The sequence below is a fragment of the Sapajus apella genome, unplaced genomic scaffold, assembly GCF_009761245.1.
Source record: "Sapajus apella isolate SASKATOON/1434 unplaced genomic scaffold, GSC_monkey_1.0 scaffold36, whole genome shotgun sequence".
NCBI classification, from domain to species: Eukaryota; Metazoa; Chordata; class Mammalia; order Primates; family Cebidae; genus Sapajus; species Sapajus apella.
In genome coordinates this window covers 12,076,059-12,094,189 of record NW_022436976.1, presented here as the reverse complement: position 1 = coordinate 12,094,189, position 18,131 = coordinate 12,076,059, and the positions used below count along the sequence as shown (strand labels likewise).

Here is an 18,131-nt window from a genome sequence, read left to right as displayed (position 1 = left end):
TTAAAATATAAACTCCACAAGGGCAGAGAATTTGCATGTTTTGTCCACTGTTGTATATGCAGGAACTAGAGAGGGCCTAACCTATGGTATGCATTCAATAAATATTTGTAGAATGAACTGATAGATACAAATTAATAATGATATCATACTTACAGGGCAGGTAGTACACATTTGTATAATTTCATAACTTTGCTATGAAAAGTTTATAAAGAAATAATATTTTCCCAGGATCTAGCATGTACTGGCAGAATAATAGAAATTATTTTATTTTATTTGGTTCTGATCCATGAGATATGGGCCTGAGTCCTGTGTCTATCACTTACAAGTTCTGTAACCTCAGGCAAGTTATTTGGGATTGTTTATAGGACCAAATGAGGTAATTACATAAAATCCCTGGCACACAATGCCAAGCCAGAACTTGAATACATTATCTGATGATTCTAACCCAATGTCAACTTTGAATAACACCAAAAAATTCACAGTAACTAGGATAGTTGGTTAGACCTAAATAATTAATATTGTTTTATAATAAAATCATCTTTATAAGAATATCCTATGATTAGTCAGCGGAGGCGGCTCACACTTGCAATCCCAGCACTTTAGGAGGACAACGCAGGCAGACTGCTTGGGCTGGGGAGCTGGAGAACAGCCTGCAACAAGGCAAAACTCCATCTCTACAAAAAATACAAAAACGAGCAAAGCGTGGCAGTGCGTGCCTGTGGTCCCAGCTATTTGGAAGGCTGAGGTGGAAGAATTTCAGGAGCGCAGGAAAGTGGAAGTTGCAGTGAGCCTAGATCAGCCCACTGCACTACATCCTGGACTACAGGTAAGACTCTATCACAAGAAAATAAATTACCCATGAGCAATAAAAATTAAAAAGCAAATTTAATTTGGTACACTTAATCTCTAAAATTTTCTATGCTTATCATTATATTCTAAATATAATTCTAAAAACAATTCTAAAAATTCAAGAAAATTCTAAAAAACATTCCATATTAAATGAATTTTTCTTTTTACTTTTTCTTTAATCAACCCTGACAGATTCTAATTCATGATAAATAAAACATTTTAAGGAAATTTTCAAACCCAATTAATTTGATATTTGATAACAAAAGTTGCTACCCTGACAATCAGAGCAGAGAATAATGATTTTATGTCAAAATGTTGTTTCAGGAGAGCTTTTCAATATCAACACAATATCCACAAAATGAAGTGAAAGTGTCAGCAATCTTATAAATTTAATTTAAAAGGCATGCATTGTTGATAAAAACATGTTTTAGATACAATTTTAACTGTTAGTCTGAGGAGGATTTCTTTATATGTGACTTGATGCCTTTCTCTTGCTGTCTCTATAATTCTTTTTGCTTTTGTCTTTTGTCAGTTTAGCTATAATGTGTCATTAAGAAGACCTTTTGGGATTGAATCTATGAGGACTTTTAAGTTTTCTGTATGTAGGTCTATATGTCTTAAGACTTAAGACTTAAGATGTTTTGGCTATTACTTCATTAAATATGTTTCCTACATCTTTGCCCATCTTTTTTCCTTCTGGGTCTTCTAAAATGTATTTGGTCATCTCTTTAAATTTCTCATTCAAGTCACGAATTGCTTTTCTATTTCTTTGCATTGTTTAACTACGTTCTTTTATATCTTACGGAGTTTCTTTAAAATCATTTAAAAATTTTTTCAGGCATTTCAAATGTATTTTTTCCTTTAGAATCTGTTTATAGAGAATTATTGTGTTTCTTTGGAGGCATTATGTTTCCTGCTTTTTCGTGTTTCTTTTGTCTTTACATTGATATCTGTACATAAAGTGTGAACAGTTTTTTTTTTCAATTTTTTGTAGGGAAGTACTTTTTGATATCGATGTATCTATAGTGTTGGTTGGATAGGGTGCTTTGAATTTGAATCTGGTGGGTATAGTGGAGTAGTCTCAGTATAATTTCTTTGACCATAATTAGCATTAATGATGTCTGTGAGTTCTTCAGTGCCTTACACTGCAGTTGTTGGTAGAGTCTGTGGCAAGACTTTGCTAGTGACAGAGAAAGCAGGCAGGCCAGTCCTCAGTCACCAGCTGTGGCAGTGATGGGCTAGACATGCTGGACCTTAGGCTTCCACATGGCAGACATGGGTGGCAGTAGTTATAGTTGTGGTTGGGCCATTCCTTGTGTCTCCAGGCTGTTGTAGTTACAAAAGATATAGATAAAGAGATGCATAGGGTATGTTTTGGGGGAAGAAACATGGAGCTTTCCTTGAGGAACTTTCACTTGTTCAGTTATTCAGTGAAAATTCTATTCTTAAAGTACTCTTGAGATAAGGTTAGATTCATCTAGGTAACCTATCTTAAGGTCAACTAATTAGTAAGTCATCTTAATTGCATCTGCAAAATATCATTTGTCCTGCAACATAACATGATGAGTTGAATAAGAGCATAGAACAAAAGCCATCTGGGTCACCTTGGAATTCTGTCTACCACATGTGAGATGAGACCAAATAAGATCAAATCTTGGTAACCTTGAAATCACGCAAAGTGAGGACACAATTGGCTTATAATAGGCACACATGGTCAATATGGTTCAGAGCAAAAGTGAGGAATGTCCATGGCATTATTTTCCTCTTTTATTCCGTTAATATAAGTGATTTTCTAATGTTAAACTAACCTTGTATTCCAGGAATAAACTTATATTGTTTATAAGGTATTATTATTTTTCCTATATCATTGGATCTAATTTTCTAATATTGTATTCATGATTTTTACATCTGTACTCATGAGACTGACCTGCAATTTTCTTTCTTATAACATCCTTGTAAGATTTTGGTATTAAGGAATTGCTGGTCTCCCAAAATATGTAAAGTGTTTTGTTTTACTTGCTGGGATATTTATGTAAGATGGCATTATATTTTCCTTACATGTATAGAATCATTCATCTGTAAATTTATCCAGGCTCAACATCTCACTGTGATAAGGATTTCAAGGATGTGTTCAATTTGTTAATATATGCACAGCTATTTAGTATTGTTATTTCTTCCTTTGCCAGCTTGAAAATTGCATTTCTTCACATATTTTTTTCATATCACATAAAAATTGTAGTTTTTGGTGTAAAGTTCTTCTTTATTCACTTTAATATCTGTAGACCTGTAGCAATGTATCTTTTTACATTCTTTATATTGGTAATTTATATATATTACCTTCTCTTTGCTTTATCGGTCTTGCTAGATTGTCATCAATTTCCCTCCATAAAGAATGAATTCTTAAATATATTGATTTTTACATATGCATTTTCTCATGTTTATTGTACATTTGTATTCTATTTTCATTTCTGGTACTATTTTTCTTATTCCCTTTTACTCTGTTTGGGTATAACTTCTGCTATTTTTCTATCTTCATGAGACAGATGCTTAGATTCTTGACATGCTAGCATTTCTCCTTTGTACATACATTCATTTATAGCTGCTAGGAAATTATTATATTGTCTTTTGTTTTCAAATGTTTTGTGGCAGAAATTGCTGGACACCACCCAATTCCAACTCTCTTTTTAATCCTTAGTAACAGGAGACAAATTTCATACAGATGACGAAGTGACCAGATAAAAGATCCTATTTCTTAGCTGCCAGTGCACCAATACAACTAAATTCTGGCCAATGAAAGGTAGTAAAGGGGAAATGCAGTATTCTCAATAAGGGTGATTAAAATTATTGTTACAGTTGGGAGACATGCCCCCTTTCTACAATTCAGTATTGCCGGTCTTCCCGCATAAAATCAGATGTAAAGATTGGAACTCTGGCAGCCATTTTGACCATAAATGACCTTGAAGATAAAACCACCTATCCACACAATGTAGGAAGGTAGTCTGAAAAAGTTAGGGGAAGCTCGAGTCCTCAATTTTGTGCAGCATCACAGGCCTGGCCTTCTTGAACCATAGACTCTTTTCACATTAAAAAAAAAAAAAAAAAAAAACAAAAAAAACTTCTGCCTAGTTTAAGTCAGGATATTGGGGATCTCTCTTACAGAGAACTGAATTGAATAAGTAAAACATACAAATATATTTTCTTTTTTTAATTATCAAATTTACTAAAGCTCTTAGGAAATTGTAATATAGTGATGATTATGGGCCTCCTTATCGGATAAAACAAAATACTATTTTCTATTAATTTCCAATACATATATGAACATATTTTAATCATAAATGCAGTCTAATTACCTTAGACTTTTCATATAGTAAACTCTTGCTTCTGCTAAAACCTAGTTTATTATAGCCCTACACTTAGATGATTCCTACATTGACCCTACATGCAAAAAGAAACTTGCAACGATACAATCAATCAGAGTTAAACATTTTTCTTGGAAAAATAAGCTGAAATTTGTCTTTCTAAAACTTTCTCTCACTATACTTGATTCTTTTATCTATTTTATATACAGAAAATATTCAACAATTTGAAGTCAACTATTTGAATTGCCCTAAATTTACTATTTTGATACTTAAATATCCAAGTTCCCCTAATCATACCTCTCATGATATAATTATAGGATATTGACTTTCTCCTCACCTTCTATGTTTAAAAAAATAAATATTTATTTAATAAATATCACCTAAAATGTGAAAGTCACAGATATTTAGTTTGTCAGAAATAGTTATTGAATGATGCTTTCAACATGTAAACAATACTTTTTAAAGGCACTGTGGGATAATATTTGTGGCAATGACATAGTTTTCTAATTTTTCCAGATTCCTTCATAAAAAACATACATAGCAACTGGAAGGCAAAAGTTTTTAAATATCTACAACACAGCTGGACGCGGTGGCTCATGCCTATAATCCCAGCACTTTGGGAGGCCGAAGTGGGTGGATCATGAGGTCAGGAGATCGAGACCATCCTGGCCAACATGGTGAAACCTCGTCTCCTCTAAAACTACAAAAAATTAGCCGGTGTGGTGACATGCGCCTGTAGTCCCAGCTACTCAGGAGGCTGAGGCAGAAGAATTGCTTGAACCCAGGAGGCGGAGGTTATAGTGAGCTGAGATCACACCACTGCACTCCAGCCTGGGCAACACAATGAGACCACATTCCAAAAAAAAAAAAAAAATATATATATATATATATATATATGCATGTGTGTGTGTCTGTGTCTGTGTGTGTGTGTATATACATATATATCTACAACAGTACTATGTGACAAGGTATCCTGGGGAAATCCCAAATGTGACTAAGTAAGGAAAAAATCAGTGACAACTGTAAGCCCACTGTGGTGTTAGCAATTATGCAGGAGGAAATAGACAAAATTAACGAGGCATTTGATGGATAGAAACAAAATAAATAGGAAGAACAGGAGCTAAATCCAGGGTTGGGGCGGGGATGGGCATTAGTGGTAAGATTTAAAGGTTCTGAAGCATTACGGGACTCAGAACCCCCAAAACTAACCAGTCAAAACTCCCTTATAGGTCAAATCCCAAAGTGAGAATTTCCTGGGAATAGAATCCCAATTGAGTAGCAGAGAAAAATGATGAAAAAGGAAAGAAAAAATATCCATATTAACAAGGAGGTGATAGGAGCAAGGGCCAGAGGTATCAGAAAGAAAACCCTGATATTTGTGGATACTACACAAACATAACAGGAGTAGTTTTAAATCCTGAAGAAAAGCTTCTTCTTAAAGTTGAGAAAAACTAATTTTATAGACACGACGATGCAGAAATATCACTATCTAATCCCTTACAGAATTACAATAAAAAATAAAATAAAGAGCATAGCAACATGATTGTAGATAATGAAAGCAGGCCGGAAAGCGAAGCTTATAAAAATAAAAATTACAACCTATTATTTCAAAATAAACAAAAAGATAGCAAAAAAATTGTAAAAGATATATAAGAGCAAACTTAGAAATGCAGTAATAGAAATAAGAAAAAAAATCAGTATTTAAAAACTCATTTTAGATATGACTAAACCAGAAGATTATAATTATAAATGAAAACAACAAAAAAAGTCCTAAGTGTAAAACTAAAATAAGAAATATTTTTAAATTAAAAAGAAAATCAGTAGAAACAAGAACATCACTATAATAAATAAACTAACTATTCAACAAAGTACTTCAAATATATATATCCCGTATAATTATTTTTAAAATTCTGTAACAAATCTTGAATTTTATTAAATATGTTTTTGATAGTATGTAATAGCAATTTTGAAACTATTTTGTATATATTGTAGGATTAAGCTAATGAGTAAAATTAATAATGTGGTCAACCAAAATTCTCAAGGTAGGAGAGAAATATAATGTTGAATGAAAGCAGTGAAGAATTCTCTGTGCTGAATTAACATTTCAGTTGTTAAAATGAAATTATGATGGAAAGAGTAATCAATTTTCTAATCCATATTCTGTCTGCTAAAATAGCCTAGGAATGATGATGTCCCAATAGAATACATCTAGTTTCAAGATCTTAGTTTCCAAACACCATTCCTTACGGAAAGGACTAGAGCTATTTGGAAAAGCTGACTTAAGGGCTATTGTTAGAAAAGTAAAAGGAGCATAGAATTTGCAATATATTAAACAGCAGAACCTGATATTTATTTACATGCAGTTTCATCTTTTAATAACTGACCACAAATGCCCCACACAAAATAGCGGTCTGATATCGATTTATATCTTAGCCTCCTCACCAAGTTTAAACTCTTAATATTTCATCTATAAAACAGAAAATACAGAAAGACTCAAAAACTCTGTTTTTTTAAATAATATAATGGATTAATTTACCTAAAATGGTGCTTTACATATATTACACATTCAATAAATGTTTGTTTCCTGTATTCTTTTTCATTGTTTTTCCTTTTTTAAAACCCATCAATGCACCGATAATCCTCCCTATGAGCTCAATATAGCTGCCTTTACTTAGGATTAGGAGGCTGTCAATCTAATTACCACATTTAAGAATAAAAGTATATTTTCCTTACAATCTATCACCCATACTAGAAAAGACAATAGCATTAATCATAATAATTTTATAAATTTTGGCCATACGTATAGTATTTCAAGCACTTTAAGTTAAAAATTTCAAAGTACAAAATATTTGGGTGTGGAGAGATATTATAAGTTAAAAATTTCAATGTACAAAATATTTGAGTGTGGAGAGGCATTTCTCACGGCTAGAAATAGAGACACGAGAGGACAAATCACTCAGACCCTAGGTTGTGGGAATCCATAGTTGCCTCTCAGGGGAGCTCTTCATATTTCCTAATTCTTTCTTTCACTTTTCCAGGAATGAATCCAGATCTGATTACAGCTCTGACTGTCTCTCCATTTATTGATATATTAATCAATTCAGAAAATATTTTTGAGCACCTAACGTGTCAGGCACTCTGTTATATATTAAAGATCCAGCATGGAAAACAGAGATATAGTCTAATACAGCTTATAGCACATATGGAGATACAGATAATTATAGAGATGACTATAATGCAATATGGTAAGAGCTTGTGATAACAAAAGTATGTGAAACACATCAAAGAGGCAATATCTCAAACATTTGTCCTAAACAAATTGAAAGCCACTGGAGGACTTTAAGTTGGTGAATAAAATGACTAAATTTATATTTTTGAAAGATTCCTCTGTGCATTCTGGAAGGGACCAAGAAATCCAAGGAAAGTTTCCCATGGAGCCAAACAACACAGCACTAAATTTAACAACAATAATAATAATTACATTTTTAAAACAATAGGTAATAAGAATATAATATCTACTTTTGCTAGGTGCTAAGAGCATTATATTGATCATCTCAAATCCCACAAGCAAACAGAAATAAGTACTGTTATTATCCCCTGTTCTTTACAATTTTATGGATAAAGAAATTCAAGTGCAGCATAGATAAGTAATGTGCTTAATGGAAGAGATTTAAAGAGGGAGAAAATGCAAATCAGTCTGTCTTGAACCCTGTCATATATTATTATTGAAATCTCTTCCTGCAAAATTCTCAAATTGTATTCATATATGCTGAGTTTTCAAGATTGTTCCTATGAACAAACTTTTTATCACATGTTCCATGAGTGTCAGTGATAACGTTCATTCTACCGAAGAAAAAAATCCCTGGAGAATAAACTAAAAATAAGACCCTTTAACTAGATTTGTATTTAATATAAAGAACACACTAAATTCAAATGCAAAATAGAGACAGAAATAATACTTTAAATAAGTATGCACGTTTCAGCAACTTCCTGATTCTTTTGCATATCTTTTTCCCAGATTATTTTTGACTTGTCTCCAATGTGAGATTATGTTCTCTCATACTTTGACCTCAGTGTGAAAATTATGTGGAACCACTTCCTCAGAAGCTGGAGGCACTGTATTTATTGTCAGTTTTGCTACTTAGCCCTCATTCTTGTGACTCTTTGTCAGGACTATTGCCACCTATGATTTAGCATATATTGGCTAATGCTAGAGGGCATTGTGTCTATCTTAACACAGAATGTTGAATCTCATTTCAGTGAAACTTCCTAATCTTGCTTTTTCAACAAATGTTCATTTTCTTATTCCAGATCTATTTTAATCCTATCTCTATTTCAGGACCAAATTTCATTTCTATCTTCTGAACTTTAGCAATTAGAATAAGCTTTATGAATTTTTTTTAGCAAGGCAACATTTCTGACATTTATGAGAAAATTAAATTTCCAATATAGAAAGTATAAGACACAGTCAGGTGCATCCAATCCCCCAAAGATGTGATTATCTAATGACAAACCATGTTTTCTATAGCTGCATGATTGCGGGTACCAAAAAAAAAATTACAATTATACACATGCCACGTTGGTTTACTGCATCCATCCCCCCATCATTTACATTAGGTATTTCTCCTAATGTTGATGTTTGGTATGACCAATTCTGTAAGTTGAAGACAGAGTATTCTAGTTTATCTCTAAAAGTAAAATGTTGAGAAATTCTAGCAAAAGATTTTAATTTATTTGCAAAGCTTAACTACTGCAAAGGAATGCAAGAAACAAGAAAAGCGGAAAAGACCACTAAATAAAGGACAATATAGATTGATGTGGTAGCAGATGTCTCAGCAAAATTGTATCTACATCTAAATAAAATATAAAATCTTCCATATATGTTCCATGTTTTATATTTTCATTGTATCCCATTATATAGTCCATGGCTTACATTTGTATTTATATGTAAATTGAATAGAAAAAAATATATCAAATGTTGATTATGCTAAATCTTATATTACTATGGAGTCTGTGGTATTTTTCTTAGAGTTAGGTTAAATACACTATGTCATTTTGATGAAAGATAATACAAAAATGCCTATTATTGGAGAATTGACTTTTTATCACTTATTTCTTCATCTTATTATTTCAATATTCAAATGGTAAAGAAAACAAAACATACCTCAAATTTTTTCTAACTAAAAAACCACGAATCCATCTTTGAACAATCAGAACTGGTGAATTATGAGCCAAAATTTCATTAATTTTTGAAGTAATATATTTAATATTATTAATTTCCTCTTCATAGGTTGTTCCCTGTATAAAGAACATATAATTAATAATTTTTATCTTTCATAAAAGTATTTTCAAAAGATATTTTATACTTGGTAATCTACTGATATAAATAAACTCATGAAATGTTCACAAGCTCTTTAGGCATTATCGTTAAATTATGATATGGTTGAATATTTGTTCCCTCCAAATCTTATGTTGAAATGCAATCCCCAATGTTAGATATAGGAGCTAGCAGGAGTTATTGGATCATGGGGGCTGTTCTCTCCTGAATGGTTTAGTGTCATCCCTTTGGTGATGAGTGACTTCTTGCTCAGTTAGTTCACATTAGATCTGGTTGTTTAAAAGAGTATGGGACCAGTCCCTTCTGTCTCCTGCTCCCTCTCTCATCATGTGACTTTCCTGCTTCCCATTCACCTTCCACCATGATTGTAAACTTCCTGAGGCCCTAACCAGAAGCAAATGCCACCACCATACTTCCTATACATCCTGTAGAACTGTGAGACAAAATAAGCCTCTTTTCTTTATAAATTACCCGGCCACAGGTATTTCTTTATAGCAATGAAAACTAATTAATACAAATAATAAATACATTTTTATTATTAGAGTAAAAGAAAAAGAATTAGTAGCATCAAATAATCTGAATTATCTACATAAAATGTAACATTATTGATAACTTTTTCCATTAAAGATTATTTTCCAAATCTGATAATATATGTATAAAACTTTAACCTCTCCAGAAGGTAGTGGCATGAACAGGTGTCCAACGAAATAGCAAATACTCTGCAAGTTCCCATAAAGAAAATTGATGTAGTTTGATTCATAAAATAATTTATAGTAGTTAAACATTTTGTTGTAGCTTAACTAGAATGTTGGACACTTTTATTGGAACACAGCAAATTATCTTGGAAAAGGTTTCCTATATTGCCTTTAAGAAAGATCTCCTTTTCTGATTTGAGATCAAAGGCTCAGTATCTTTCATTGACAACTTGACTGGTTAGAAATAAGGTCACTAAGTTTTGATAGTAAAATAATGTATTAAAAATACTGACAACTGGCCGGGCGCCGTGGCTCACGCCTGTAATCCCAGCACTTTGGGAGGCCGAGGCAGGTGGATCACGAGGTCAAGAGATCAAGACCATCCTGGTCAACATGGTGAAACCCCGTCTCTATTAAAACTACAAAAAATTAGCTGGGCATGGTGGCGCGTGCCTGTAATCCCAGCTACTCAGGAGGCTGAGGCAGGAGAATTGCCTGAACCCAGGAAGCGGAGGTTGCGGTGAGCCGAGATCGCGCCATTGTGCTCCAGCCTGGGTAACAAGAGAGAAACTCCGTCCCAAAAAAAAAAAATACTGACAATTACATTGTTTATGAGGCACCTCTTCTGAAGATTACCAGCCCAGTTACACTTAAAACATACACCTTTTCTGCATGTATACTTAATGAAAAATTATACAGGAAACAAAAAAAATTCACAAGATCTTGCAGATTAGTACTACTTGTGATTTATATTTTCAAACACTCATTGCTAATTAGCAACTTCTTTTTATGGCTCTGGCTTGATTCCATTCCCAACATTAGCTACTGAAAAACTCTGACACTATTCAATACTCTTCCAGCCCTTTCCCTGGAGCTTCCTAAACACTCTGCTTCTTTTTTCAGAGAAACTAGAGCCATCAAGTCTAAGCTCCATCAATTAACTCCTCTCCATTCTCTGTAAATTTAAATATATTCCTATCTATACTGAATAGAAGTGCCTTCTACTAAAACTTAAAACAAGAAGTATCTCTCTTTCTGTCCAAGATTGGCACTCTGTCACTGTTATGAGTCTCATATCCCTCTATTTTATAAGGCTTTCCCTCTGCTAGCACTATCTTTTCACATATAAATTTGATATAATTTTACCTATCCTTAAATCCCAATTCTCAATCCTTTATAACTAACTTTCATTAAGAGCCCAAAATCTAGAGACAGAATTCCACATTTTTTCCTCCACTTTCTTTTATTTCTATATCTCCTTCCACTGGCTTCTATCATCCAAGGGCACTTTTTTAGAGTTAACACTGGACATTCCCTCCTTGAAATACTTGCCTTAGATTCTCTACTACACGCCTCCCAGTTTTCCACTAAATCTTGTTTACTTCTGCACTTTCAAACAAAACTATATGTACCATGTTTATTGCTTCATTGTTACATTGAAAGAATTTTCTCTGTTTCTTTTTAATCTCTACACATCCTCCAAATGACCACTTCTAAGTTCATAGCTTCAACATTCACCTTTGTGCTAGAGATTCTCGGATTTCTATCTTTAAGCCTGACCTCTCTTCTAAGTTACATAACAATATAGTCAAACTGATATCTAATACAAGTTTTCCAGGTATGAATATTCTTTCTCAATCTGCTTTCTCATATGCTCTACCTTAGTAAATGGTACTACTTTCCACAGTTGCCTAAACCAGAAACCCTGGAACCATCCTAGGTTCTCTTCTCTTTTATGCTTCTTTGCATGCAAATGTTACTAGATCCAGTACATTTAACATCCCAAATATTAGTCTTACCTCTCTTTTTCTTCTATTTCCTGCCATTGCTTTCTCCATGTCTTTATTATCACTTCCCTAATTTATTAATATTCTCCCGATACCTTAATTAATTCCTATTCCCCTACTCCTTCCAAACCATAAAATGCACTATTGCTAGATTGAACATTCCAAAATGCAAATCTTATCACATAACATCCTAGCTTAATATATTTCATTCACTGGCATACCACTGAAAGGCAAATTACAAATGTCTTGATTTGCCACACAAAGTCCTTCCTGACCTAGTCCCATCCTAGCTCCTTAATCTCATCTCCATTCATCCTGCATAGAATTACCTGATAATCAAAATTAAATGCTTTTCACAAATGTCACCTCTATTTCTTAAACTGCCTTTCTCAATTATTTGTCTCACAATTTTAGTCTTTGGGAGACTCAGTTCCTTCCCCCAATAACACTTTCTTGATGTTGATCTGTGTTCAATGTCTTTATATAATATTATCCTGTGTCCTGTGAAATATCTTATGTGTCACACTTGACAATGTTGAGTTTTACCCAAATCCTGTGCTCTTGGAAAACCAGTGAAAGTTAAGAAATCTCCTCAGTCCTTTGTTTCAGGAACCAGCTTAGTGAAAAGAAGCATCCTGCTCTTCATGACTGACTGAAATAATACTCTTGGATTCCTTTCTTATTTATCTACAACAAGGCTTGACACAGACCTTCCAAATTTCCATTCTTCCCCTCTTTAACAATTAGCTGAAAGGTTTTGTTCCCACCAATCAGTTGGAACAAAATATTTGTTAGCCAAACTTTGGTTAAGATTATTTCCTTCCCCTGGGCCCCTGAACTTTGGCCCACCATCAGCCTGCGCCAGCAGATAGTCTCCATTTAACAGCTCGTCCTGAGAATAGGCTTGTCTCAGGGTAAAAAGTCTGTGCTCCAAGGTCAGACCATACCACTTTTTTTCTTTCCACTTTCCCACATTCAGTTATTTCTAGCCTTGTTTATTTCTCCTTGTAAATGAGAAATTCTTTTGCCTAACCCTTAAGACTTTTGCAGATCTTATGGTCATAGCATTCTCCATATTGTAATAATCCCAGTCTGCCTATTGCAATAGTTCCTTTCCCTCACTTGCAATCAGCTTTTTGAATAAGGTCTCTGTTTATTAAGTCCTGATATTTTTAGATGACAAGCTTATACTATATAATGCAATGATTGATCTATCTCTCCATATAAGTTCGCCAAATTTAGTAACTCTTCGTCCTGCTTATCTGGACTAACTGAGTTAACTGGTCTATAACAGGCATTTGATTATCAATTGACTATTAAATCACTAAGTAATCATCCTTTGCATCCAAGTTTGACTTAACAATGTCAATCAATTTATTATTGTAACTCAATTATTTTGCTTGGCTATAAAGATATCACACTCCTTTTCTCTCCTTTAAACTTTTCTCAGTCTGTTTTGCTAGTTAATTTTCTTCTGCAAACATTTAAACATTTAACTTACACTTTCATTCTTTTTGATTTTTCTTGGCTAACTCTTCTCACATGATCACCTTCCTTGCTATATCTTACTGACTCACATACCTAGATTATCCACATAGCTGTAACCTCCTGTCAGAAATTCTTTCTTTAATTATAGGCATATAGAATAAACTTACAATTCCATTTATATACTTTCATGTCAAAACCGTAAGTTATTATCTACATAATTTGAATCAATCCACACTCATATTGCATTATCTATATAGTCATAAAAACTACTATTTGTCAACCAAGTAATAAACCCATATTCCTCTTTCTCCCATGCCCCTTTCCATCCAATAAATCACTAAATTCTATCAAATAGCTCTTCAATCTGTTCCTTATATGCTATGCCCAAACTATATAAGAGTCTAATTCCCTGATATTCAATTTCCCTCCACTCCAAAATTACAGAATACAGGATGATTTTTCTAGAATAAAAATTAGGTCATATAAATGTCTGAAATGTTTCCCCAAGATATTGCAAGATAAAGTCCTGTCTCCCTCGTATTACATATAACACCCTTGCTATTTTAATCCCGTTTTTGTCTCCAGCATCATTTGACGTGCCCAAACATGTCTTCTAAACTCCAAGAACACTAAACTACTTGTTGTCACTTGCATGTGCCAAGCTCTATCAATACCTCTGTGCCTTTGCGAATGCTTTCCACTCTGCCTCACAGGCTCTACATGCCAACACCTCTATTTGCCTAGTGATTTCTTACATTCAAAAAATTCATCGGAAATATAAATACTTCTGCATTTTTTTCCTGTGAATAGAGAACTGTACTTCAAAGATTTTTAAAGAAAATATATGTGCTTCACTTACAGAATTTTGCCCAGTATTCAGATTCATGATGTTGTTTCCATTATTTCCTTGATTATTGCTTCTTCTTTATTTGCTTTAATTTTCTCTACTGTAATTTCTTCCTATTCATAAATATTATATGAATGTCTATATTTTTTCTCCTAATTTCATATATTTATTTGCAATTTGGTAAAGTCATTCTGTCAAAGGTCAGCTTTCTCATATTGAATTTTTGATCTAGCTTATCAACTATTTCAGTTATGTGGTCTAAGCTCTTTTCTGAAGCTCCTAACTGCTCTACCTCAGATGAGTCCTGCCATATAACATTTGATATTTATTGTAACCTTGACTGTACTTGAATCTCTCCATGAAACCTATTCTGTAGTAATGGATCCTGTCACTTGTTCTGTCATCACCCTGAAAACATAGAGGGTTTTGTAGAATTTCCTCTAGTTCCTGTGATTTTTTTTTTCTTTTTTCTCTTTTTTTAAAAAAAATTATTTTATTGCATTTAGGTTTTGGGGTACATGTAAAGAACATGCAAGATTGTTGCATAGGTACACATGTGGCAGTGTGATTTGCTGCCTTCCTCCCCATCACCTGTATCTGGCATTTATCCCCTTGCTATCTCTAGTTCCTGTGATTTTATATTATGTTTCAGGAAGAATAGCTTAAAGTCAGGCTGCCTTAGTTTCTTCTTTTGATTCAGCCCTGTCTTAGTCCAGCTGAGTAGCTATTACAAAATACATAGACTGGGTAGCTTATAAATAACAGAAATATCTATCAGCTCTAGAGGCTGGAAAGTCAAGATAAAGGTACTGACAGTTTTAGTGTTTGATTAAGGCCCATTTTCTGGTTCACAGATGGTACCTCGCCACTGTGTCCTCACGTGCTGGAAAGGAGATGGTCTCTCTGTGCCTTCTTTATAAAGAACACGAATTCTATTTATGAGGGTTCTACCCTCATAACCTAATCACCTCCAAAAGTCTCTACCTCCAAATACCATTATATTGGAGATTAGGTTTTAGCATATAAATTTTGGAGTGGCCACATGTAGACCCTAGCAGACACACCTTCATTGTATCTGATAAAAAGTCTTTGCTATGTCTAGAATTATCCAGAGGTAATATTTTATAAGAATATTATAGTTTCTAGTACAGATGTGATTTCCACAAATCTATATGTTTCTTTGTTAACTACATTTGTGTTCATGATGCCACCTATGGCTTGGGGTTAAAGGTGTTGAGTGTAATTACGTAAAAGTGCATAAGTGGTGGCAGGGTGATGGGGGTAGGAGTGTTGGAGAAGCGAGGAAGAATACAGGAGGGAATTTATATGACTAGGTCCAAGCAGTCCTGGTCAGATGCAGTTCTCATCGGTAGAGAATCATTAAGCTCACATTGCAGCTTACATCAGAGTCCTGCTTCTCATTGAGTCATGAAAAATTCCTTCTTATTAAGGAGATAAACAGAATATTCATTATAAAATCCTTGTTTACATGGATTTCTGTCAGATGTAAATAAAATGCAATACTGGCTGATAGCACTGGTCTCTTGCCCAGATCACTCTGATCTTTAAAAAGTTACATATATAAAACAATAAAAATACAAATATATATCCTTCTAAGATGTGATTTTAGATAACTAAGCACTTCAAATTTGTAAAGTTACTTTGATTTCTATAGCAAAGAAGAACCCATGCTTCCTCCTTTTTTCCTGATGCAAAAAATAAAGGTGATAAATCATTTTATGTTACAAGCTAAACAAAATCCTTCTGGATATTATTATTGTGTTATAAGCCACAAGTGTTAATTATACTAATAGATTTGTTTCTTTTCAAATGAGCATATGATTCTTTAATTCACCCAAGCTTGCATTTAATTCGTCTAAGCTCTCCTTAAGAAAGAATAACAATTATATAAAATAATTGTGTAAACTCTTATAGGGCTCATTATTTTTCTGTTTTCATATTTTTATACTCATTAACATTTCATAATATTCATATACTAATTCTTCTCCTCTTCGCATACTTAATCAGTTTGAAAAGTACACTCAAATCTCTGCATTGTCTGTCATTTGTGATGCAATGCTGACTGCAGGGCTGTGAAACCAAGAAAGACTTGTTGAAATCCCAGCTCATAACTCATTTTCTCTCCAATATTGGGTAAGTTCCTAAACCTCACTATGCTTCCTTTTCTCCTATAAAATAAGACTAACACTTTTTCATATCCAAGGAAATGATGAGGAATAAATAAGATATTTTTTCAAAAAGGCCTTCCCCATGCACCGTAGCTAATGTAGCCCAAATCTCTACCCCTTTCAGTATGTGTTAATGTCTTACTTTCTTTTCTTTAGCAATTAACACTAGCAGACATTTTATGGTTATTTTATTTCTAGATTTGTCTATTCTCTGTGCCTTTGGCCTTAATGAGGACAAGAATTTTGTCAGTATTATTTACCACTGAATCTCCAAGTCCCAGAATAGTCCCTTTCATGTATTAGGTACTCAGTATATACTGGTGAAAGAATGAAGAAATAAAATGTATAAAGCACCTACTACATTGACTTTCACTAAATATATGTCTGTCTTCTACACTGTGTTCTTTCTGCTTTATTACTAGTATCTGCCTATATCAATCCTAATCACATCATTTTGAATCTACAGTAATTGATCCCCCTGCCCTTACTTGGCTTCTATCCCCCATTAATCCGCTAGCAAAATGTTGAGTTGATCATCTTTTAAAAACCTTGTCAATACCATTTATTCATAGAGCACTTACTATGACGGACCTACTCTGATTTTCCAACTCAAATAACTTCAATTAATTTTCATTATATTCATTAAGTCTAAGCTCTTTAGTAGCTCATCCAAGTTCTTTCTCAATGCCTATCGCCCAACTTTCCATTACTTCCTAAAATGAATCTCAGTCACTTTGATTATCCTAAAAAGGGTCATGCATGTTGCCACTTTGGATTATACCATACTACAGAACTGAAATACCTAAATAAAATGCTTTATTTATGGCCCAGGTTAAGATATCAGACTTAAATACTATCTTGTTTATATTTTAAACTACGACTTCAAAATTACTACCAAAATCCTAAATTTTTAAAACTATTACAAAATCACTAATACACTCCTAATTAAAAAATATATCTATAGTAATATTCTTCCAAATTTGTAATTTTCAGCTTTTCCATGCATAATCACTGTTCATTCTTTTAGATGTACTCACTGTACAAACTGATGTTCTATATTTCCTCAAATTTTCTACACACATATATGTGACTTCACATATCTTTAGAACATATTATAAACATTTTTCTGCAACTTACATTGTTACTATATCTTGTACTTAATTTAATCCTCTCTTTTGAAGTCATAAATGATTTGTTGTAATATTCACTCATGTGTCACAAAGAATGTTTCCTTATATTTTTGTAAATCCACTTAAGTAGTCTGTTACCATTAACTAGGTATCAACTTTTCATAATCTCTTCTTCTAACATCTTACAAATCAACAGAAAATGATGGCTTTATCTTGCCAAATCACCAAATTAATTGTGTAAGAATTAAATATTTTAGCCTCTTAGAATAATAATCTAAGTTGTCTTTTAAGGCTCTCAAAAAACATCAAATCTTTTCCAGTGGAGTCTTCCATATACCAAATCTCGAATAAAGTAGAGATATATTTTCAATTTAAAAAACAAAAATTTGTTTCTCTACAATTTGATCACTTTAGGATTTTTTTTTTGTAGTAGGCATACCAAGTTTTAT

The 18,131-nt window shown here is 33.2% G+C and overlaps 1 protein-coding gene across 1 annotated transcript in view; it reads right to left on the bottom strand.

Annotated features, from left to right (window-relative positions):
• LRRIQ3 (leucine rich repeats and IQ motif containing 3) overlaps positions 1 to 18,131 on the bottom strand; it is a 144,318-nt gene that overhangs the window by 106,893 nt on the left and 19,294 nt on the right. The window contains exon 4 of the mRNA XM_032297092.1: positions 9,373 to 9,506. Within this exon, the coding sequence (XP_032152983.1) occupies positions 9,373 to 9,506 (134 nt within the window). The remainder of the gene's footprint in view (positions 1 to 9,372; positions 9,507 to 18,131) is intronic.